Raw genomic sequence first — 23,061 nt, forward strand, 5'->3', positions numbered from 1 at the left:
GAATTTCATCAGGGTATCGATGCATTAGGTCTATACGCCCTTCTCGTAGGGGTCTAATTCCGGTTCCATGATTAAGAACTGTGGATTAGACAACGTGATGGGTTACACCAACTCTTACAATGCACCAAACGGAGTGAAGCAAACTGTACTCGGCAGTCATACACAAGCCCATCACGTCCAGAAGTTTATGTGCTCCAGACTCGGCATGGCCCCGAACATAGCCAGCTCCGTAGACGAGTCGAACACACACGCCAACAAGTCCGGGTCGTCGACTTCCGGATTCCACTGCAACGGTTGCCTTGACATCCGTGGCGGTATAGACGCGGTACCTACCCCCAACGCCTCTCCGTCGAACTCCGTTGCAGCAGCTTGGCCATCGTGGTCGTGGTCGTGGTCACCTGCCCGGACCGGCCGCTCGAACAGGGACTGCAGCATTGCCGACTGCTCCTCGGGACTCAGATCGGGCAGCAGGGCCCGGACGGCGCCATCGATCTGGACGTCGCAGATCCGGGTCAGGTCTTGGATGAGCCCACTCGGCCCGTCCAGGTGCTGTTGCCATCGCGTGCTGTGGTGTTTGAGCAGCAGGAGTGTGATGGCGGTGGACTGAGCGATTTCCGCTTGTGAGCATTCCCCGTGCCAGAAAGCGTAGAACATCACCAGGCCCGAGGTCACGGTTCGTTGCACCTGTCGCCACGTCGACGGCATCCCCGATATCACGCCATCCTGGGTCCGACTGCCGTCGTTCGACCGGGCTGAGTCTGGACGCTGTAGTTTCATTATTTGTGGCGCCAGGAGAATAAAGTACGTGTTGAGTAGCATTTGAGCGGCGCGCAGACAGATATTGATTGACGGCACCCACGACTGCTCGGATGTGAGAAAGGAGGCGCGCAAGCACAGCCGGAGCCTGTACACAATGGTGAGAGAACGGCACACGCGGCAGAGAAAAGGGGTGATTGCACGCACCAGAAAAAGTGAATTCGGACGAGAGCCTCCAGCGTCGTGTCTGGGTCGACCGAGGGCTTCACGGGGCCTGCTTTGGCACATATTCGCCCGATGCTGGTTTCGATCCGGAGGACATCACTAATCTGCCCTTGTGATCGTTGGAGGTGCTCGATGACCTTGCCGTTGATCTTGACCAGCTCGACGACCGCTGATAGTCGAGGGTGGGCTTCGATGAGCGGCCGGAATAACTGGGTTGAGTAGTCCGTCGGTCGAATGCGTGTCGGCGAGTTGAAGCTCATGGCGCAATACCTAGTGGTATCACATCGTTAGAGAGGAGCACAGTACACCAACCCACACTACGGGAATCCAATCTAACTCACTGGTCCACATAGCACAGGATTAGGTACAGATGTAGTTCTTGTACTCTCTGCGGCCCTTCGCTGGATTCCCGATTGAATTCGAGGTCGTGGGCAATCTGGATCGCTCGGTCAATCACCGCCCTGATCCGGCTGGTCGCGCCAATGTGTAGGAGGTAGATATGATGCAGGAACAGCGTTATGACGGTGTCGAAAGTCGGCTGACCTGTGAAGTCGTTGGCAAACTGGACGGAGAGCTCGAAGAACGTCGTGGCCAGGGTCAGACTGCCCTTCTGCACACTGGGACAGGCGAGCGTCGCAAACAATAGTGCAAGGCTGTCCAGGGGGGACGCTGTATCGTAATTGTTGATGGCAAGAGGGGTTTCATTGGAGCAACAAGACGGGAACAGATGGCGAACAAAGCCCAGCACGCGGTTCACGTCTAGGATTTCGGCGTGCTGACCCAGTGCGTTGGGGGCTTCAGAGACCAGCTCAGTGATAGTCTCATAGGTCAAATCCTGGAGACAGTGGATGTCAGTCTTGGGCTGGAGCCGCTGCAGAATGCTTTGGCCCCGGCTGGCCTGCGGTTTGGGCTCTTCTAAAGTGCACTTCGTTTGATAGCCTGGCCTTGTGGTGAGCACGTCGTCACGTACGGATTGATTGGGGCATACCGAAGTGCTCGGCTGTATACTCGTTCACCAGTCGAAGGACGATAACAAAAGCTGGGCCCGGCGTCGAGCTGGGTTGATTGCTGACACCATAAGCTGTAGGCTCGCCAACGGTATCGTTGTGTACAAGGTCGTCCTGAGGCGAATTGGACGCCTGGTTGCCGACACCGCTGGCCGAAGTCTCTGATTCGATGTTAGGAGAGTTTGCGGATTGTGGCTGTGGCTGCGGACGTCGTCGTCGTCGATGTGGCCTGAGAAGACCGTGTCAGGATTCAGGAGCCAGCAGCTAGAACAATATACTCTGTGATTATGCCGCATACCGGGCTTTCTCTCGCACCACACACGTGGCACTAGTCTCGCAACACGCCGAGCAGGGATACGGTGGCCGACATTTCCTTTTGGTGGCTCGACATCGCTCGCAAGCGCGGTCGATTCTGCTGTGGGCCTTAGGCACGTTCATGAGGTTGAGCAGAGCAGAAAGAGAACTGGGCACAGGTGTTGAAGCGGGTCGTTGGAGATTCAGTGGCTATGGGGAAAGGGAAGAAGCGAAGGAGCAAGGTCCAGGCATTATTAGATCTAAATCTTCCTTTCGCCCCCAGAAGCGTCCCGTGAAGCAAGCGTAGTGACCAGACCCCACCCAGAGTCCGGAGGAGCTTAGAGGCCCCGGAAGGTTCCATACGAGGGCGCGGGGGAATGGGAATTTGGCGAAGAAAACTCGGCCGTGGCTCTAACGATCAGGCCGTTATAGGCACGCTTACGGAGTTTAGGTTTAGACGGCTTATAGGAGTATTTTCCAGACAGCCTGACCTCTCCTCTCACCAGAGCCAAGATTCCAAGCACTTGTTTATAAAGACTAGATGCTATAGCATGAGAACTTCAGGATCTGCCCCAGAGCCTTATGTGGGCCGGCCATCTTCATGGCCCCTGGTCATGTGCTCATAGCCAATGAACCGAGACTATCGAGAGGATCTGTCCCGGTACCAAGCACGAGGCTGTTCTTCTACTCCCCTTGATCAAAGAGCGTACCTGAAAGCGTGGTTTTCCATGTCCGTGAGATCTCGAAATCCTTGTACGTCAGCTTCCGCCGGCTCCACCACCCCGTAAGTGGCATCCCGGTGCTTGTTGATAAACTGGAGGTACACTCGGAGAGCGAGGCAGCAGCAGATGGCAATGGCCGCCGTGGCGATGGTGACGATGAAGAGCGTTGGGTATTGTTCAGGCTGCTCGGTGGTCTTGATCCATAGCGGCGCCACGCCGTTGCAGATGCAGTAGATGCCCCAAACCAGTGCCCCGACGAAGGACTTCTTCGTGTGCCCGGCAACATTAGCCGAGTTGGTGGCCAAGACCATGGTGTAGCCGGGACTGAAGGCAGCGGTGATGGTAAACGCGACAATAGCACCGCCTTTATGCGTGTCCCAGGGGAGTTTCCACACCAGGCTCGAACCGACGATGACCAGAATCTCGCAGATAATGGCGAGGATGAGTCGTGAGTTCTTGACGAAGGTTCCCACGAAGCCGACAACAAAGAGGTTGACCAAGACCCAGGCGCCCACGCATCCGGTTAACAGGACGGACCGGAAGGGACTGAAGCCAAAGCTCTTGACGATGACCGCACTGAAGCCGGAAATGGCTCCATTCGCACAGGTCACGCAGAAGACGATCACCACCAGGAGCCACGTCTTGGGATCCACGAGGGCCTCGACGATCTGGTACCACTTGACATGGCGGTTCTCAATGCCCAGCTGCTCCGACCTCATCCGCTCAACGGCCACGACCTTCTCCTCTTGGGTCAGGAACCGGGCTGTCATCGGGTTATCGGGGAAGAAGAACAGGATAGTGACCCCCCACAAGATGGTCACGGCGCCCAAGATGAGATATTGGTACTTCCAGGGGCTCAGGTCGCCTTTGATATGGCCAATGCCGTACAGGATCATGGGCCCCAAGAGAGCACCCCAGCCCGCCCCGGTGTACCACATAGCCATTCGCAGAGGCTGCTCATTCTTCTTCCACCACATTGCCGTGATGATGACGAAGGCTGGAGCAATCGAACACTCCGAAATGCCCAGGAAAAACCTATGACCTCGTCAGTTTCAGGAACATCTGACCCTGGGCAACTTCCTACCGTTGAACAAGTAGCCCTTGGTAGCTTTTACAACACACGGTCAACATCACCACCGCTCCCCAGATGATCACGGTGCTGGCCAAGTATTTTCCCACCGGCAGCTTTTGAGCAAGAAAGACCGCAGGTGCCACTATCTCTAGGTCAGCCTCGGGGTCACTCATCAGGGAAGATATGGTTTCTCATACAGCCAGCGAGGTACCCCCAGTAGAACATCAACGTCGCCACGGAGTATCGATGCAGGTTCAATGTCTCTTTTCCAGTCTCCGCGTTGATCACCGGCTTGTACAGATGCAGATCTTGGATGATGCCGTACTGCGAAGCCGCGTTGAGAATGACTTTGTCGGTGTACTGTAGAGCGAACGAGATCATCATCGTCGGCATCAGCCATAGATCGATTTTGCGCCGACATCGTGTCTCGGCCTCGGACGAGACAGCAACATTGGCATTTTGTGCCGCAAAGGTGGCGGCCAAGTCTGCCCCTTTCTCAATCACCTTGGACGGATACTCGTCGTGGGCAGAGACAGACATGCCCGTCTCCTCGACTTCTGATTTTGTAATGTCAGCCATAGTTCCAGCGGTGATGTCGGACAAGGCTCCCGGTCTCGCTACAACTCTCGAGAAAACAGCGAGACCACAACCATACATATTCCATTTACGCATCTCCACAACAACACTCCAGACTTGGCCTTGTCCATATGTGAGCCGTCAGAGCCGAAATCTGGAGCCGGAGGATGTAAGTCTGGAGAACCGGGGTTGGGTAGAGCGTCTCCTCGGGTATAGGCGACCGGATATACAGTGGCGGATATACGGAATACCCCTGTGGATATCCAGACAACGAGCAAGAACCCTCCAGGACAATCCCCCCAGGAGTGAGCGGATCTAACCAAGTTCTCGAACCAAAGGCACAGGCTGTGATGTACATCCTTCTGCCGCCATGGATCCGAGGTTCAACTACGATAAAAAAAGGGGGGAAATGTCGAGGGGGCCCTACAAAGAACCAGTTCATACGGCTGGATTGCTTCTAGTCACCCCTAAAGACAGAAAGCATTACGCGACCAGCGTGCCCTGACACCGTAACAGACACGCATTTCTAAGCCAATTCCATCTCTTTCAAATCGCTTTCCCACAGTGGTGACCAGCCACAGCCATATGGACACCATGAACGAGTCCCAACGCATAGCCACGTCGTATCTGAACACCATTTTGGCCGACTTTGGGGCTGCCAACAGCTCAGCAAAGTCCACTGTCCGCTTCACCCATGGCTTCCCCCCGGTTTCTCAGACCAAAGGCACCGACATCCATCTGTCGTTGATCGGAGCCATTCCCAGTGCAGCCAATGCGCTCCTGGCAGCCAGGATGCTGGAACTGCGAGGAGGCCCGGCGCAGGAGATTGAGATCGACCTGCGCCGGTCTCACAACTATATCGATCCAGATATCGGTATGACTCCCTGCATCTGGGGTCAGGAGATCCCGGTCGACGCCTTGATTGGGAACCCGTTCCTCAGAAACATCTTCGAGACGAAGGATGGACGGCACGTCATCCTTTCCGCCGTTTATATAGAACTCGTCTACAAGTGGACGGCATTCTTGCGCTGCTCGGCCTTGGAGTCAGACATCCGAGCCACTGTCAAGCAATGGGATTCAAAGGTTCTCGAAGCCGCCGCCGCTGAAGCCGGCATGCCTATGGCCGTGGTGCAGTCCGAGGAAACCTGGGCCGCCAACCCCCACGGGCAACACATGGCCAAACTTCCCATTGTCCCAATCGAGAAGCGGACCGACGCTCCCCCCAAGCCCTTGAGCCCGAGTCCATCCAGGCCCCTGGAAGGTCTGAAAGTGCTGTGCTGCACGCACGCCATTGCCGGCCCGTCGTCTGGCCGGACGCTGGCTGAACACGGGGCATCGGTGCTGCAGATCATGTTCACCCACGGCTTTGAACATGCTTCGGTCTATGCAGGCGCTAACCTGGGCTGTGCATCGGCCCGGCTCAACTTTCACAAGCAAGAGGACCGTGAACACCTCTGGACGCTGATCCAAGACGCCGACGTCTGGGTCGACTCGTACCGCGAGGGAGCTATTGCCAAGTTTGGCTTCAGCGACGATGCCATGTTCGCCCGCAATCCTAGCCTGATCATCTCTCACGTCCGCTGCTACGGGACCACAGGGCCATGGGCACGCAAACCGGGATTCGACATGCAGGGCTCAGCCTCATCCGGCATGCTGGCCCACTGCGGCGATGGACTCGCCAATCCCCAGTGGCCGCCGGAGATGGTGGTGAACGACTACACAACGGGATATTTCGGCGCACTCAGAATCCAGTCTGCCCTGCTCCAACGAGCTCAGTATGGTGGTGGCTACGTCGTCAGTCCGTCTTTGACCGGCACGGCGATGGCTATCATGAAACACTTTAAGACTACGCCGACTAACATGCCTGCCAATCTCACAGACGACGCCCTCCCTCCCGAATCTGTGGAAGGCCCCTCGGGCTGGGGCTATCTCAAAACACTCAAGCCGCTGCCCAACATGTCCAAGACGCCGCAAAAGTACGACCCGATCTTTTTGGCACAGATCGGCTCCAGTCCCCCGGTCTTCCCGGGCGATGAGGACAAGTGGGATAAGGACAAGATCCAGCCACGCAAGAAGGCGTGCACGAAAACCGACATCGAAGCGCCCTTCTTGGCCAAGATGTCCAGCTTGGCTGAACTCAGCATGAAGTACTTTATCCCAAATTGAACGAGAGGATGATGAGGTAGAAATTTAAGTTAGGATATTTTCGCACCGTACAAAAAATCTTTCGCTTTGCTTAATTGCTGCTATTTGCAGGAAACAGGGCTCTGTCTGAGGTGGACCAAGCATATCTCAATCGTACACAGATATAGTTCGTTATGAGCAATTCCATGCGATACACATTGGAAATAAAAAATTGCAAAGGCTCGAAATTAGTCAATGAATAGTGATCAAGAGGCCGTGATCTGAGGTGATTTCCTCCGTCGGTAGAAGAATGAGCAAGCTCGTGCCGCTCGCGGCAGTCAGCAAACCCGAGTGGGTGCAACTACCGTACAGTATCCAGATTGAGAGCCCCGCCGTCTCATCAGAAACTGAAATCACGGATCAAGGGAATTCAATGCGTCTATAGCGTGGCTATTTCCTTTTGTATATCCGCGACCCATGGCAAGGGAAATAGAGAACGGACCCCATTTCTCCCTTCGCGCAAGGCTGGGACCCCCTGGTGTTGACCCGCTTTCCCCTCTCCACTCCAGACATGGACTCCGTAGACGACGGGGATATAACATCCTCGGCCAGGGGCTCTTTGCCGGTACAGCACTGCCACCTCTTCCCAGCCCATGTGTCGAGACGCCGAAGAAGCCGCCATGGGTCAGCATGATTCTACAACGCCGCCGGCGCCGGCATTGCCGGCCACTTCGGCCCGGCCTGCTGCCCAGAGTGGTCGAGGCCGGGTCGCCTGCCAACGATGCCACCTCAAGAAGACCCGATGTGATGCATCTGACAGGCTCCCGTGCTCCAACTGTGCGGGAAAGTCGTTGGAATGCGTGCTGGTGGAGTCGCGGCGCGGCAGGTAATCCATTTCTCTACCGATCTTTGGGGAAGTGGCTACTGACCCAAGCACAAAGACATGTTCGTAAACGCCGCACACCGCAAGATCAGAGACCGAAAGAGAAGCCGGTATACACGACTGTAGATACAAGGTATGGCATCTCGGACCCTCACCCGGCCACTTCTGAGAGATCCTAACATTCAAGCAAGTACTGAACATGGGGATAGAGGTCTTCCGGCCTCCGCAAATCCACAGTCATACGGGCCGTTGACCAATGGTGACCATGCCTCTCAGCCCGTCCTCAACACAGTCTCGCCTCCAAGGAGCAACCGCGTGGTTAGCCCCTCGCTCTCCGACGACGAGTCCCCGGACATGCTCTATGCCCAGGTTGCCGAGCGGAGTGTCAACGCCAATGACAAGCCGATGACCGATCTGGGAGACAGCGTCTTCCTAGGCGAGACGTTCAGTTTGACGTACGTGGTTCACGACGTGTTGGCGCCTTTCCTGAGCAAAGAACCTCTCCACCAGAGGTGCTTGCATGTCTCCATTCCCGACAACCCCGGCATGAAGCACCAAGGTCGATCTCCCCTGCACCAGGACGACCAAGTCGCCGCGAACCAAGCCCGCCTTCTCAAGGAGCGGAAAATCTTCCATCGCCTTGCCCCTGAGATCCTCCAGCAGTTGCTGGATGTCTACTTCGACTACTTCCACTATGCTTACCCCATCGTTGAGAGGTCGGAATATCACGATGCCGCTCAGGCTGTGCGGAGATCGCAGTTGGTCTTGAATTCGTTACTCATGGTGGCGACGACACTGTGTGAGGAAGAGATCCTGATCGCCGGTGGCTTTAAAGACCGACACGTCGCCCGCTCCGCCTTCTATAGACAGGCACGGTTACTGTACGATGCCGATGCCGAGCCGGACAAGCTGAACAATATTCGCGCGCTCTTTCTCATGAGTTTTTGGTGGGGGCGCCCTAACGATCTGAAGGACTCGTGGTACTGGTTGGGCATGGCGATCAGTATTGCAAAGAGCTTGGGCCTTCATAGGACGTAGGCGTGTCTCTGGATTCTTATACCTCTTTTGAAAGGGCAAAGTGAGAAACTGACCGTTTGTCCTGCAGCACAACATCATCCAACTTTGGCCCACGCAAAAGTCAGCTCTGGAAGCGTCTCTGGTGGTCACTGCAGGTGCATTCGCTCTGTTCTTGAAGGGTTTGAACATCTGAGACTGACTCCTTGGCATCCAGATCCGTGATGTCCTTGTCAGTGCATCTTTAGGTCGACCACGACACATCTGGCAGGGCGACTGCGACGTCGAAGAGCCCGGTCCCGCAGACGTGAGTGAGCAATTTGAGCTAGGCGACCATGACGCTGCTGGCTACTTCATACAGCTTGCGAAGCTCAGCACACTCAGTACGTAACTCGGCTACATTCTAGTCGCAAACAGTAGCTAACCAGACTTATAGTAAGTCGAATACTTGACGCAAGATATGGATCAGCTCGATCGATAGCTACCTTCGACCATCGGACGAGTTTGGAGGATGCCATGCTGCTCTTCCACGAACAAATTCCTTCCGAGTTGGTGTATCGGGGTATCGACAGTAGCTCGGGTCGTGGACTGTGGGCATCGATGCTTCTAATGACATATAAGTAAGTCCGCTCAAAATCGTACCAAAATTGGTTGATGGGGCCTCACACTGGAGTGAAAGCTACGCGATGATCTTACTTTGCCGGCCACCACTCAGCCAGTCCGGGCCAGAGCAATTCTGGGAATGGGGGAATACTCAGAAAGCCTTTGCGGCAGCCAGCGCCATCACTCGATCCATGGAGGATCTGCTTTCCGCCTCACTCGTCAGGCTTTGCCAAGTACAAACGTAGGATCGTGCTCTTGTCTGCCACCCGAGCTTACTGACGATCGACTGGCAGAATCACCGCTCTATTCAACGCCCTCGCAGTCCACGTGTACAGCATATGCACGTCGCAAGCCGCCAACCACGACTTGGCAGAGATGCGAGCCAAGGTGTGCATGCTGGGGTTGGCCTCGATGCAAGAATCCTGGCCGGTCGGTGGCTGGGTGCTCAAGCTCTTCGACAGGATCATGCAGAGGCTTAAAGCGCCTGCTGGGCATGACAATCAACCGATAAAGGACAACGAGCAGAGTAGGCACAGGTCGAAGAGTGAAAAACGAGCAGAGGGAAGACTTGTGCCCTCTCCAGGCATAAGTTCAGATTCTGGAGAACGATTTGGGAGCATCATTGGATCCGGAGTCGAGGAAGTCAGTTCTCCGGACCAAGCAAACCAGGAGAAGGCCAGCAGTGAGGCGACTCAAGTTGCGTTTGGAGCCGCCACAACGCCCCAACCCACGCCCGAAATGGCTTTGGACTTCTCGACAAGTCTCTTCAGCTTCGACGATGCAATGGCCCATCCTGCCTTCGATCAGGAAAAGTTCTTTCAGTGGCTGGATCTGCCGGTTTCGCAAGATGTCGATAGTCTTCTGAAGCCAGCTTAAGATCTCGACCAGGAGGCCACTAGATGTCAGACTTCAATGCGAGCAAAGCTGTCCACTGAATTTTTGAACTGAAACCACAAGCGCCTAGATAGTGAGATTCGCTGGTGACTCTGCACGACGGTAATTCGGCCGTAAAAACCAGATAATGCCAATCAGAAACGGTGGTTTCTTCCATTTCAGAGACACTCAGCGAGTACAATGCTCCCTTGTCATGTAGTAAATGCCTGAGCAACCAATAGTTAAGCTAGCTCTGGCCAGTTTGAGAGGCATGAGAAGACCAATAAGTAAGATCGAGACACAGAAAAGAAGAATCGAGAGCATTCAATCCAGTCTTTCGTTCGCATTTGAACATTTTCAAAATTGCAGCTATACGGACAGAACCGGTTCCACCCTCCTCTTTTTTTTAAACCCCTCTCCCACCGTCCACCTCCATATTAATCCCTGTGACGAACGCACTCTCGTCGCTCGCCAGATACAAGGCGGCGTAGCCAATGTCGTTTACGTCCGTCAGTCGTCCCAGCGGAACATTGCCAATGAATTTCTGGCGGTTCTCTGGCGTGTCTGGTACCCCGACGAAAGTCTCAAACAGACCCGTGCCAGACAGCAGCGGACATATACAGTTAAATCGGATCTTGTGCGGACCGAATTCTGCTGCGAGTCCTTTCGTAGCCTTGTAGCGCTGTCAGCTGTGGTGTTTCATGTGAAGACACGGATGATTAGTTCTGGTAGGAGATCGTCGTGAAGTAGTATCTCCGGAGAAGCTGAAGGAGAAAAGGAAAAGAAAATGGAATGTGAACTCACATTCGAAACTGCCCCTTTGGTCGCATTATACCAGACCAGTCCCGGCCTCGGCCTCACACTCCCAATGCTGGAGATATTGATGACCGAGCCGCCGGTACCCTGTTCGACCATCTTCCTCACCACGACCTTGACGCTGTGGAAGACGCTGTCGACGTTGACGGCGATGCACCGCTCAAAGTCGGCCTTGGTCACGTCGAGCGCCGGCTGGTTGCGGTGGCTGGTGCCGGCGTTGTTGACCAGGATATCGATCTTGCCCCATCTCGACAGCACGCAGTCCAGCGCCGCCTGCCACTCCGACTCCAGCGTCACGTTGAGCTTGAAGAAGTGCAGGTTCGGGTGTTTGGCCACGATGGCCTCGCCGCCGGCCGTGTTGATGTCGGCTGCCAGCACCAGGGCGCCTTCGTTGGCGAAGATGGTTGCGATCGCAGCCCCGAAGCCGCTGGCCGCACCTGTCACGATCGCCGTCTTACCGGCCAGCCGGCCTTTCGGGCCCTGCTCAGACATTTCCTACGTGTGATGGTGAGTTGCGGGTTCACAGGGAGGCAGTTGGGTTTGTGAGAGGCGATGACAGACGGCGAAGTTGGTCCTCAGCTGATATCGTGGTATGAGCCTCTGCTTGTTCGCCCTGAAGTACCCGGACTGAGAGAGTCAAGCACTCATTACATATGTGTGTATTGTATGCAGCGAATACTATGATGGTTTTCTGTGATCATGTCAGGCCAGTATGTGGCTAACGACGGCCGGAAATGCTAGGATGTGGATATAGGAGACTACAATCCTATAGTCGAACATCCTCGGCCGACAGACATGTCGCCGAACAGTTAGTTCGGTTGTATTTGCCTGTTGGTTGACCACGACACGCACGTCAACGACATTAGGAGGACAAATTATGGAGCCTGTGTCCCATTGGTGAACGGCTATTTGATTCAGTCGCCGGATCTTAAGACGCCAGTATACATCCGGCCCGCACAGATGGACCCCAATGAGTGTGGCGCCATCTGTCCAGACCCCTGCTGCTTCCCTCCTTGCATGTCATTCCACGAGCCCGGCACGTCTGTATCGGACCCGCGGAGGTGCCGCAGAGACCGCGTTGAGATGGCTGAAAGCCCACGCTAGAAAAGCCTTTGAGGGCCACCTCGACCGTCCATGTTGATGAAGTAGGCGTTTGGTCTGAACGGTTTCGTGGCTTCGCTTTGTCACTTGCGGCACCCGTACCACCTTCGGTGACTGTATGAATCCACCTCTCCTCCGTTTGAAAGACGGAATGCACAATCCTCAGACCTTCGGTGGCCCTCCAACTCAGGCGGCGGCTATGGTTGTACCTGATCTAAGCAACAAACCCAAGACCCCTTTACCTTCATCGACAGACCGACCCGCCTTTTCTCCAGAATGGGTCACGAAAGCTCCTTCCGGCTATACGATATCTGAGCATTTGCTCGGTGAGCCACCGCTGACAAAAGAGCCATTTCGAATGCTGTGTCTGGGTGCCGGAGCATCTGGCATCGATTTTCTACATCATACTGTCACCCTCGATTCCTTCAAGGGCTTGAATGTGGAGATCAAATGCTACGAAAAGAATCACGATGTAGGCGGGACGTGGCTCGAGAATAGGTGTGTATCTCGCCATTGCGGCAACCACTGACCTGCTAACATTGAATGATTGAGATATCCAGGATGCGCATGCGACGTACCCAGCGTTTGCTATCAGTTCCCGTGGAGACCGAAGCCTGACTGGACGAGCTTCTACTCCGAGAGTCGGGAGATCTGGCAGTACATGCGCGACATTGTCGACGAGGAGAAGCTCGACGGTTATATTCAATACAATACAGAAGTCACCAGTGCGGTCTGGAACGAAGACAAGTCCCGATGGATCATCGCTTCGCGACACGAGATTAGCCCTGGCCAGTGGGAGGAGCGTGAGGAGGAGTATCACTTCTTTGTGAATGCTTCTGGATTCTTAAAGTGGGCAGTCTGCAGTGTTTAAGCAGAATAATAAGCTGACAAGTCTTTGACAGCGCCTGGAAATGGCCAGACATTCCCGGATTGCACGATTTCTGCGGTCAGCTCTACCACACGGCAAACTTCGACGATACTGTCGATCTCAAGGGAAAGAAGGTTGCTGTGATAGGAAGCGGAAGCTCCGGGGTCCAAGTCGTAGCCTCGATATATCAACAAGTTGATCAGCTCTACCATTGGGTCCGGAGCCCGATCTGGGTCACGGCAGGATACGGTTCGAAATATGCCGGCGACAACGGGACCAACTTCCAATGTAAGGAGTTACTAAACAAAGCGACTCAGTTATGACTGACCTGGTGTTCAGATTCCAAAGAGCAACAGAAGACGTGGGCCCAAGATGAAGCGCAATATCTTTCCTATCGCAAAAAGGTTGAGCGAGAACTGAACATCCGGTTCAAGTTCATCCTGCGCAACACTCAGGAGGCTGAGGACGCGTGGAAGGTCGGTTTCTCCCGGCTACCTTGATTTTTCTTACTGACATCTAGTGGCAGTACTCTTATGGCGAGATGGCCAGGCGTCTGTCCTACAACGAAGAAATCATGTCCCATATTATCCCGAAGGACTTCAACGTCGGCTGCCGACGCCCGACACCTGGGACGGGGTATCTGGAAGCTTTGGTGGCGCCCAAAACAAAAGTCTACTTCGAAACGATGCATTCCATCACGCCGCACGGGTTCAAGCCCAGCTCGTCCGAGCATGAAGTCGACGTGGACGTGATCATCTGCGCCACTGGGTTCGACACCTCCTTCCGGCCCCGATTCCCCGTCGTCGGGTTGAACGGGACCAACGTCAGCGAGCTCTGGCAGGACCACGCTCTGGGGTACATCAGCACCGGTGTGCCCGACATTCCTAACTATTTCACCTACTTTGGCCCGTACGGGCCCGTAGCTCAGGGCTCTCTCATCCCAGTCGCCACGGCGCTGTCGCACAATCTGGTCGCCATTATCAAGAAGATCCGTCTTGAACACATTCGGCGCCTCTCGCCCAAGCCCAGCGTCGTGGCTGACTTTGGCGAACACGCCACGACCTACCACAAGCGCACAGCCTGGACGGACCCGTGTCGGAGCTGGTTCAAGCAGGGCCGCGTGGAAGCGAACCCTATCGTATGGCCTGGGTCGCGACTGCACTATCTTGACGTGCTGGCCACACCCAGGTTCGAGGACTATGATATTGAGTACGAGAGCGGCAATCGCTGGGGTTGGCTGGGCAGTGGTTTCTCAACTATTGAGTTCAACGGCGGGGATGTGACGTATTATTTGGGCGAAGAGACCGAGGAGGACAAGGAAGAGAGGTTACGGAGTAGTTGAAGGATAGAGCCAGATGGACCTCTACTCTAGAACTGGAAAACAACACAAGCCCACTTTACGAGAAAGCAGGTGGTGATTCGCAAGTAGGCTTCTTTTACTCTAGTGTTAAAGGCTGGTTGATCAATTAAGATATAGTGTTAACTTCCATAAATAAATAGGCCCTCGATGGCTTGCTCAAGAGTTCCGCAAAGCTGACATCTACTCTTCGACACGCACCGACACGAGAAAATGCCATTCGACAGCGCGTGCTGCTATACTGACGTAACCATGACCAATTCAATGTCGGGCAAATCCTCGTCAAGGTCGACGAGTTAATCAGTCCTCACTCCCTCGACGACCATCTTGTCCAGCTCTCCTAGATGGGGAAGGATATCTTTGATCGCTTCGCTTTTGCGGCTTGTGATGCTCGCCGGCCCCTGCGGCCCCGGGTCATTGAGCAAGGACACTTCCCGCCACGCAGTCTCATGACAAACTTCAAGGACTGTGCCGCCCTTGTATTGGGTCTCAGTCAGGAGTGCGAACATTGCATTGGCGACATGCTCCGGTGCAAGTAGCGTGTCTTTGTCAAGGTCCAGGAATTTGGACGCCTCAGGGTGGTCTGTAAACAGTGGAGTGCCGACCGTTCTGTTCAAAGGTTCTACTGGTCAGTGCCACTCTGAGCCGTCCTTCTATGAAGCGGGCTCCCACTTACCCTGGCGCCACTCCGAGAACTCGAATACCTGCCATGGCTTCCAGCGAACCCATACTGCGGATGAAACTGTTTATACCATGCTTGGCCGCTGTGTACAGCGGCGTTACGACGCTCGCCCGTTGCCCTGCGATGCTGGAGATGTGTATGATAGTTCCTGCTTTGCGAGCTTGAACCATGTGTCGAATAGCCATCCGCGTCAATTTAATAGGATGGACCAAGTCGATGTCCAGCACCTTGTAGCGCGAGTTCAGATCATGATCCTCCCAGAACGAATTGGAGGATGGCTCGTAGACTCCTGCGCCGGGTACCACGATGTCAGGCTGAGTCCCAAGCACGACCTCGCTCTCCTTGAAAGCCGTCTCAAGCTGGTCCCAGTCCGTCACGTCTGTTCGAACGAATTTCGCCCGAGCGGCGTCAGAGGGGCTTTCTGCCTGAATCGACGCGAGCCACTGTTTCGCGGTGCCGTGCAGAGCAATGTCGGCAATGAGAACTTTGCAGCCTGCCTTGTACAGCAGCTTGCAAAAGGCAAGGCTGATGCCGGACCCTCCTCCGGTCACTAATGCTACTTTGCCCTGAAGATTTTGCATCTTATGGTTGAAACACGATGCTAGGAAATCCAGAATATTTGCTGTGTGCTGTGTATTTTGAATCAAAGTTCGTTTTTCAAGCCACAATGCCTTCACATCGGGTCTCACTTGGTAGGCCGTCGTCAGCTGAGTCGCCTGGATACTATTAACATAACCCTAACTCAGGTCAAGGTGCCGGGTCCGGCTCGGTAATGTGGTCGTCCGGCTTCTTCAATGCGGGGCCCTATTGCCTGAAGGTCTGGAATGAAGTGGTGGCTCGAAATGGGAAATGCCATCAGACCGAGTATCACGGCTTCTTCGTCCATGTCCCTTTTCTCAAAGCCATATGTATGGTCAACGATGAGGCTGGAGAGTGGGAATGGCGATTGTGGACTCTCCGGACATTCTGGGGATGCTACGACGAGTTCATATGTCACCGATGCAGGGTTTAAATCTCACAAAGTTACTGACAGTCGCTTATACAGCTCGAACACAATATGTTATGCTTTGACTGAATCACACCTATTGTCTGATAACAAGGGGAGAAACTTGCACCAATACTGCATGAGACACATGTCCCCCTTCCTCCAGTTATCTGGGAAGGTCATATTTCCTCGCTGCGTCCTCAAAGTGCATAGCGCCAGGCCGGGTGGAAGTCGCACAAGTCTTCGAAATCCTGTTCCATTCGAGGATCGATCTCTCCGTTTGCTTCAAGCTCCCGAGCTTGTGCATCACGCTGTGCGTTCGCTCGTTTCATGATGAAATACATGGCAACAACGGCAGCCATGGCGACCACGCAAAGTCCCATAGTGATTCCGTGACCCTTGAAATACCGTGGAGGAGTGTCGTACACCTGAGTGGCGATGATGGCGTAGCTCTGGATGAAGATCTGGCTGATCCAAATGGCTGTGGCCCGCTTCGTGAACCCGCCGTGCATCGTGTTGATCCACACCACGCACAACACTGTGCCGGGGTAGGTGCCCGTCAGCACAAAACATAGCCCGGCCATTAGGGCAACTTTGTTGGTCGTGACAAGCAGGATCACGAACCCCACCAGGGACGTGGCGAAACAGCCAAAGATCAGGAAGGCTCTGTGGTTGAGGTAGTCGGACAGGAAACTCATGCCCACAAGCGCGGCGAAACCGAAAGCGTACGGTACCATGGAGAAGAGCTGCGTTTGCAGCGGTGAGAAGTTGAATTCCTTGATGAAGGTGGGGAGCAACACCGAGAATCCCTGAATGACGGGGCCGAAGCCGGCGATCATGAGGGCGCAGAGATACAGCTTGGGGTCTTTGAGTGCTATCAAGATCTGGTGATAGCGGACGCCTGACTGGTCACTCACTTGTCCTGTAGTTACGTCGGTGTCAGTTGAGTTTTCGAATCGTTGCATATGTGCTGAAGCATGACTCACCCTCACGCATTCGCTGTGCAACGATGCTGCGCTCGCCTTCATGGGGAAACATGAAATGCCCCTTTTTAACAACCACGTCGGGCAAACCAGGTAGAAGAGCAATAATGAAGAGCGAGAATGTAATAGTCAGAACTCCTTCAATGATAAACAGCCACTGCCATGCGTGGTAGCCCCTGGCGCCATCCAAGTTCTTCTCAACGCCATAAGAGATGAGACCGCTGAAAGCTCCTGCGATAGGACTCATTCCATATACGGCAGCTATGCAGAAAATGTCAGCTTGAGAATACTTAAGGGGAGCCAGAATTGCTCAACTCACCAGTTCTTCGGGATAATTCGTGTGGTTTGTACCATAAGCTAGTATAGAGGTATGCATTGTAGCTGGTGCCCTCTGCTAGACCGAGCAGGAGTCGCAGGACCATCAAGGCGCCGTAGCTCTTCACAGCAGTAAAGGCAGCAGCCAGAACCCCAAAGGCCAGGACAGCGCCTCCGATGACGAAGTTGGCCGGGAGCTTTCGAAGTAGGATCCCTGCAAACAGCTCGACCAGCATATACCCGAGGACTGTGGTTGTCAGAAATTCCAATCACCAGAAAAGCAAAAGCCCAACACCTACAAAACATCATGAGGCAATTGTAGAACTGGCTGTTGTCGATGCCAATGTCCGTTTGCAGACCCATAATCCGCGCATTGCCGATATTTCCACGGTCCTGCCAGAGTCAGCCAGTGTGCATACAACTATACATATAAAGACGTACCAGATAGGCGAAGAATATGGCCCCCGAGAGCAACGGCAGGATTAGAGTATCCATCTTGCGCACCAGGGCGCGCTCCTCCTTGCTCTTCGGGCTCGCCACGCGGACATCGGCAGCCTCGATGCCGATTCCTTTGTGGAGAGACGCCTCGGTGACGGTGGTCACTTTCTCATGGTGCTCGGGGTCCATGTCGGACTTTTCGACGTATGTTGCCACGCCGGCTTCCATATTGACAACTCAATCAAGTATTATCAGTTGAAGGTCGCCCAGAGAGACTGGAATGATAGACAGAGTCGTGTTGACCAAGCGTTAGAGACCTAACATTCACCGACGAACCGTCCAGGCTTTATCATGTTGTAGACACAGCTATCAACAGAGTTTCTCGTCTCTCACTCAGCTGCTTGACTCTGGAGCCCCGCCCACCCCGTGCTCGGGGTCCCCAGATTTTACTTTTGCAGCCTCAGCTCTCTTACATCCGTATATCCGCAAGGCTACCACCCAGGAGAGAAACAGCACTAACAACTTGGTAGAGGCCGGATATACGGATATATCTACGGCACCACCACTCGTGGTCTAGAAGTGACCTGCCCAGGACTCGCGGTCCAGACCTTTGCTTTGCCATAGGCCGAGAACGAGAACGAGAACGAAATCGTGGTACGGACTTCCAGCTTAGGGCCGTAGACTAGTATTGCACTGCGATCGCCATCGAGCAAACGAGCCCCTTTTCAACGTAGACTACTCCCGTGAGCCGGGATTATGCTGAAGCATACGAAGCTATCCATTACCTGTATCCAAGGTGTATTGAACTCCTCTCTCCGTCCGACCGAGCAGAGAGCTCGGTTGAGAGATACGAGCTTGTAGTGAGTCTGTAGCTTCTCCTGGTCAAAATAGCGGTTGATTATGTGCGAAAAGTATTGAAACTGTAGCCGAAGGCCACCTCTCTTTTCTAAAACAAGGTTCTGGCTATGGGCAAAGTGGTCGTACTGCAGAAACTCGCATTTGGGTGGGCAACGAGAGACAAGTAATTGCATGCCCGAGTAAATGTTGAAGAATAATCTACTCAATTACGACCAGACAAGTAGACGCCCAGAGACTCGCCCGGGAACTCTTCGCACTGGCAAGCTATCTCTTCGAGACCATGCCCCCATCAATCCATTTCGCCCAGCTCTTTTCTCGCCGTCTCCCAGAGCTTCCCATCCCTGTAAAAACCCTCTGGGAGATCCTTTCTGGCCTGCTTCCCATTTCTGGGAAGCTCATTCAACCAGCCCCAGTCGACCCGGGCCTTCCAGGCCTTTTCCTGCCACGCATTTAAGTCGGCGGCCGGGTCTTTCTGAAAGGTCGGCAGATGGACAGGCAGCATCGTTTCGTGTGCGAGGCAGACCAGAACGTCCTTCCGGGCGTCGAATTGGGCCATGGACTGGACAGTCCGAGAGGCGAGTTCCGGATCCGCGTACGAAGAGTGCTTGTGTCGGGAGATCTCGTACCACGGCGTCTTTCGTGCCTCCTCCCCGTGCGCCCCCCGTGGATGGTGGTCGGTGAAGAAGCTGCACGGGCACGGCGTTGGCAACAGAGCATCCTTGTATAGTGCTCCTTCGGGAATCGGGTCGGGCATAGGATAGTCCTCCGACGGCCGGAAGTCTCCTGCAAAGTGGCAGACGTCCCCACCCATGAAGATGAAGGTGTCGGGCGTCGTCCGTGCTAGGGCACAGACATGGCCTGGCGCATGGCCTGGTGTGTCGAGGAGGTAGAGAGAGCCGTCACCGTAGAAGTCATGGGCGGGCAGCGATCCTATCCAGGTCTCCATCGTGACCTCGATGCATTTGCGCCCTTCCAGATGTTCAATTGCGATGGGAGAACGGGGGTTGTCAGGATAGGGAGGAAGCAATTTGTCCGTTGTCCCAGGCCCATAGATCAGGTTAGTGCTTTTGGGAAAGAGGTACGTGCTCCCCGTATGGTCGAAGTGGTAATGCGACCAGATGATATCATCTGCGATTTTCAGCCAGGGCGGGAGACATTTGGCATCGCTCCATCAAGGGGATACATACTGATGGACTTCAATTCAACGCCTCCGGCCTCCAGAATCTCAGTCACGTCCCGGTCCACTTTGATGTATCTGAGAAAAGTGCCCAGCCTCTTAGTGATCATTGGGGGTTGCTTCCACCAGTCCTTCCTCGTGCCAAGGTCAAACATTGCCTTCTTTCCCAGTCGTGGATTATCGATGAGGAACGCCACGTCAGTACTGTACATGATCTCATGACCCGGAACGGTCGGTTGGAAGAAGTGCTCAGATCCCAAGGTCATGTTGCATTCGGCGTCTATCATCCTCACGCGAACACAGTTATCGGACTTGGGAATGTCGACGGTGGAAATTCTGGTCGAAGCCATGATTGCCGCAAGATTAGACCTCCAGCGGTGTTGGTAACGATTGACTGGTGCTATAACTGCCGACACGAATTTATCAGTCTCGTTGAATCTTTCGTGGGACTTCGTGAATCGGGGGTGTGAAAACTCTCAACAATATCCTAGCAGCGATTGTGGAAGAGGAGACCTATTGACAGGGGGTTTGCGACGAAGTGCCGGAATCCCACGCCCGAATTTTGAGAACAGTCTTCCTGAACGCGGATCTAGACCTCTGTGCAAGGGCACAAATAACATACAGATGGAAAGCCGGACCAGAGTATATCACATCCCATCGTCATTGGCCCTTGCTGGTAATCCGGCTTTTGGAAAGGACTAGATGTCGAAACAGGGCGAGTGCAAGGTCGTTTTCAGTCGGATATCTCCCTGTCACTTTGCCCGTGGTAATCGGTTTGATCCATCCGGCCCCGTATTTCCGGTCATTCGGCAGGGTTGAATACTCCACGATCTCACAGCCCACGAATAGCCTCAAGCCAAACCACTTTCTTCGCAGAAGTCTTGGACTCGACACACACACCAGCGGATGAAGCTGACCAGTGACCAAGAGATACTGGTACTGGCTGGTAAACATAGAGTAGCTTAGATTTGCGAGAAGGCATATATTCACGAGTACCCAGTAGGCACTGCACAGCCACTCAATACCAAGATCCAATTTCTTTCCTCCGTGAACAGGTTTAACTTAATAGCCTTCAGCACAGGTGCTTCCAAGACCGCGAAGATGGGCCTCTACCACATTGGTAATTACTGCCTTACGTGCTAGACCTTAACACATGGCAAACTAACCGGATGAAAGTGCTTTTTAAATTTAAGAAAGATACCCAGCCAGAAGATCTCGAAAAACTGGCTTCCCTGAGTGGCGCCATGATTGGGGAAGTCTCTGGTATGAAGGAGCCCCGCCGAACAGGAGGAAAACCGCTCTCAAATACTAGGGAATGCTGACTCCCATTATCCAGGCCTGGTGGACATGAAAACTGGCCCCCCCTTGGCTGCCACTAGTATTCGAGCCAAGGGATTCGAATACGCAGCCGTGGCGACCCTGGAAGGAGTCCAATTTCTGGAAGGCTATGTCAAGAACCCTATCCATGGCGAGTGAGTGGATGTGGAGGAATCTCCCAAATGTATGCTTGCTAATCCGTCGGTGGCAGACTGATCGCACTGGTAGGAAAGATTGCCGACGAGACTGTCGCCTTTGACTTGGAATTCTAGAAACGTGATGGGGAGGAGGCATATAGACAGATAGGGTTCATAAACAAGTCAAAACCCACAACATGGATGAGGATGTTTGAAGAGTTGGCCTCAAATAAATGCGGCTCAAGACTTCTTTCTTCGTTCAATACTGTGATTGAAACCAGCACCGAGCTCGAGTGGCACTGTGATGTACTTCTATTGTCGATATTAATGCTGTCTTGACATCCGTTGCTTTTCTTGGCCGGACTTTTGGCTCTTGTGCGATTTTGATTGCTAACTACGCAACCAGCGCTCCCCCGTTGCTCTCCACCACCGCACCAGTATTATTTCTGTCCTTCATTACAGCCATGTACAACTCAACCACATCCTCGACCCTCCCAACTACTCCCGTCGCCAAGGACAGGCCATACTTGTCGAGAAATGCCTTTCTCGCCTCCGGATTGCCGACAAACTTGGGATCCCACAACTCTGTGTCGACCGCGCCGGGTTCGACCAGGTTCACCCGGATCGGCTTCAGCTCATGGGCCAAGTTCCTGGTTAGTCCCACCAAGCCGGACATGAAGCCCGCGACAGGCGTCCAGTCTTTGTTGGGCTGCTGCACGATGGTGCCTGAGGTGAAGGTGATGCTGCTGCGGTTGGTGTTGTGGAGGTAGTGGCGGCCGTGTTTCGCCACGAAGAAAGGCGCGAAGAACCGCACCATGCCCGCTTGCTTGAGCATGGCCATATCAATGGACTCGAGGGGCTTGATGGCAAGCGGATCACCAGCCGTGAAGACGATGTGGTCCAGTTTGGCATTGATTTTCTGGAATAGCTTCTCGATGTTGGACTCGAGCGTGGCTTCATCGGCCAGATTGCACGCGATGCCCGTGATTTTGGTCTTGCTGTCTGGATAGGCGTTCTGGAGGCGCGAGATGGTCGTGTCGATCTTAGCCTGTCGCGATGATGAGACATACAGTTGGGCGACTTTGAATTCGATGCAGGCTTCCGCGACGCCGAAGCCCAGACTGTGAACGGAAGAAAAGTGCATTAGTTGCTACCCAAGTTGCGCGCGACAGAATGACGACCTCACCCAGACGTGCCGCCGATGATCAGTACGGAGTCGCCCTCCAGCTTATTGAGGTATTTGTTTTGAGCCATGCCCGTCAACGATATCTAAACCCAGCGTGATTCAACAGTTGCTCTCCGTGACAACCGTCTCAAGTTCTAGGGTCGTCATTCGGCGCTGGCTCGATATAAATGGTGGCACATGGCAGTTCGGCCGAGTAGTCTCGGGTCTTCTCGCTTACAGTACGCGTATCGTGTCTCCTGCACCACACAGCAGCCCCTTCGCACCCCCGTCTTCGCCGCGATGCAAAAGTTACTAAAAAGATAACCCCGCAAGGCTGGTCGGCGCGGGGTATGCAGCCAGGGTGACCGCGGCTCCACCTTCAAGGGGCCCCTGTAGTGTTTTCGTCCCCTATATCCGCGGGACTCTACGTCTCTACATCCATATATCCGTCAAGCCAACGTCCATCGTTAATCTTGGCATCCCTTGAGACTTCGGCTTGTCCAAATAGTTTCCTCTGGGGCTTAGGTAAGAGAAGGTTCTGCCATCATAGGTTCTGACAGCTGTTGGCTGTTCGCAGTAGTCAAAGCAACCTCCGTTGAATACCGACGATATGCTAGGCGACCGGCCTTAAGTACGGTGGACCAACTACGCGAGGTCGCTGTACGGTGGATAGTAACATCCCAGAGCGACACCTCCAAGCGGCGTGACTGGCT

General features: G+C 54.1%; 10 protein-coding genes across 10 annotated transcripts; 4 read left to right on the top strand and 6 right to left on the bottom strand.

Annotated features, from left to right (window-relative positions):
- Positions 1 to 171: 171 nt before the first annotated feature.
- On the bottom strand, positions 172 to 4,655 carry AYL99_06870 (hypothetical protein; the record flags this gene model as incomplete). Its single annotated transcript, XM_018838379.1, has 7 exons — positions 172 to 904; positions 964 to 1,251; positions 1,323 to 1,920; positions 1,970 to 2,217; positions 2,993 to 4,039; positions 4,089 to 4,218; positions 4,274 to 4,655. The coding sequence occupies 7 exons, from the start codon at positions 4,653 to 4,655 to the stop codon at positions 172 to 174; spliced, it is 3,426 nt and encodes a 1,141-aa protein (XP_018692939.1).
- A 591-nt stretch (positions 4,656 to 5,246) lies between these two features.
- On the top strand, positions 5,247 to 6,818 carry AYL99_06871 (hypothetical protein; the record flags this gene model as incomplete). Its single annotated transcript, XM_018838380.1, has 1 exon — positions 5,247 to 6,818. The coding sequence occupies one exon, from the start codon at positions 5,247 to 5,249 to the stop codon at positions 6,816 to 6,818; it is 1,572 nt and encodes a 523-aa protein (XP_018692940.1).
- A 638-nt stretch (positions 6,819 to 7,456) lies between these two features.
- AYL99_06872 (hypothetical protein) lies at positions 7,457 to 10,152 on the top strand (the record flags this gene model as incomplete). The annotated part of the gene is made up of 8 exons (XM_018838381.1): positions 7,457 to 7,662; positions 7,718 to 7,792; positions 7,869 to 8,693; positions 8,765 to 8,831; positions 8,891 to 9,056; positions 9,110 to 9,293; positions 9,353 to 9,517; positions 9,570 to 10,152. The coding sequence occupies 8 exons, from the start codon at positions 7,457 to 7,459 to the stop codon at positions 10,150 to 10,152; spliced, it is 2,271 nt and encodes a 756-aa protein (XP_018692941.1).
- Positions 10,153 to 10,555: 403 nt separating this feature from the next.
- On the bottom strand, positions 10,556 to 11,457 carry AYL99_06873 (hypothetical protein; the record flags this gene model as incomplete). The annotated part of the gene is made up of 2 exons (XM_018838382.1): positions 10,556 to 10,822; positions 10,954 to 11,457. The coding sequence occupies 2 exons, from the start codon at positions 11,455 to 11,457 to the stop codon at positions 10,556 to 10,558; spliced, it is 771 nt and encodes a 256-aa protein (XP_018692942.1).
- A 760-nt stretch (positions 11,458 to 12,217) lies between these two features.
- Positions 12,218 to 14,276, top strand: AYL99_06874 (hypothetical protein; the record flags this gene model as incomplete). The annotated part of the gene is made up of 5 exons (XM_018838383.1): positions 12,218 to 12,564; positions 12,619 to 12,915; positions 12,969 to 13,222; positions 13,274 to 13,410; positions 13,461 to 14,276. The coding sequence occupies 5 exons, from the start codon at positions 12,218 to 12,220 to the stop codon at positions 14,274 to 14,276; spliced, it is 1,851 nt and encodes a 616-aa protein (XP_018692943.1).
- Positions 14,277 to 14,587: 311 nt separating this feature from the next.
- AYL99_06875 (hypothetical protein) lies at positions 14,588 to 15,554 on the bottom strand (the record flags this gene model as incomplete). Its single annotated transcript, XM_018838384.1, has 2 exons — positions 14,588 to 14,900; positions 14,968 to 15,554. 2 exons carry the CDS (start codon positions 15,552 to 15,554, stop codon positions 14,588 to 14,590), a joined length of 900 nt encoding a protein of 299 aa, XP_018692944.1.
- Positions 15,555 to 16,158: 604 nt separating this feature from the next.
- AYL99_06876 (hypothetical protein) lies at positions 16,159 to 17,922 on the bottom strand (the record flags this gene model as incomplete). The annotated part of the gene is made up of 5 exons (XM_018838385.1): positions 16,159 to 16,880; positions 16,945 to 17,202; positions 17,261 to 17,503; positions 17,556 to 17,649; positions 17,698 to 17,922. The coding sequence occupies 5 exons, from the start codon at positions 17,920 to 17,922 to the stop codon at positions 16,159 to 16,161; spliced, it is 1,542 nt and encodes a 513-aa protein (XP_018692945.1).
- Positions 17,923 to 18,841: 919 nt separating this feature from the next.
- Positions 18,842 to 20,079, bottom strand: AYL99_06877 (hypothetical protein; the record flags this gene model as incomplete). Its single annotated transcript, XM_018838386.1, has 2 exons — positions 18,842 to 19,680; positions 19,740 to 20,079. The coding sequence occupies 2 exons, from the start codon at positions 20,077 to 20,079 to the stop codon at positions 18,842 to 18,844; spliced, it is 1,179 nt and encodes a 392-aa protein (XP_018692946.1).
- A 751-nt stretch (positions 20,080 to 20,830) lies between these two features.
- On the top strand, positions 20,831 to 21,318 carry AYL99_06878 (hypothetical protein; the record flags this gene model as incomplete). Its single annotated transcript, XM_018838387.1, has 4 exons — positions 20,831 to 20,849; positions 20,906 to 20,992; positions 21,066 to 21,201; positions 21,258 to 21,318. 4 exons carry the CDS (start codon positions 20,831 to 20,833, stop codon positions 21,316 to 21,318), a joined length of 303 nt encoding a protein of 100 aa, XP_018692947.1.
- A 259-nt stretch (positions 21,319 to 21,577) lies between these two features.
- On the bottom strand, positions 21,578 to 22,437 carry AYL99_06879 (hypothetical protein; the record flags this gene model as incomplete). The annotated part of the gene is made up of 2 exons (XM_018838388.1): positions 21,578 to 22,304; positions 22,370 to 22,437. 2 exons carry the CDS (start codon positions 22,435 to 22,437, stop codon positions 21,578 to 21,580), a joined length of 795 nt encoding a protein of 264 aa, XP_018692948.1.
- Positions 22,438 to 23,061: the final 624 nt, after the last annotated feature.

Source organism: Fonsecaea erecta (genome assembly GCF_001651985.1).
Source record: "Fonsecaea erecta strain CBS 125763 chromosome Unknown Scaff5, whole genome shotgun sequence".
NCBI classification, from domain to species: domain Eukaryota; kingdom Fungi; phylum Ascomycota; class Eurotiomycetes; order Chaetothyriales; family Herpotrichiellaceae; genus Fonsecaea; species Fonsecaea erecta.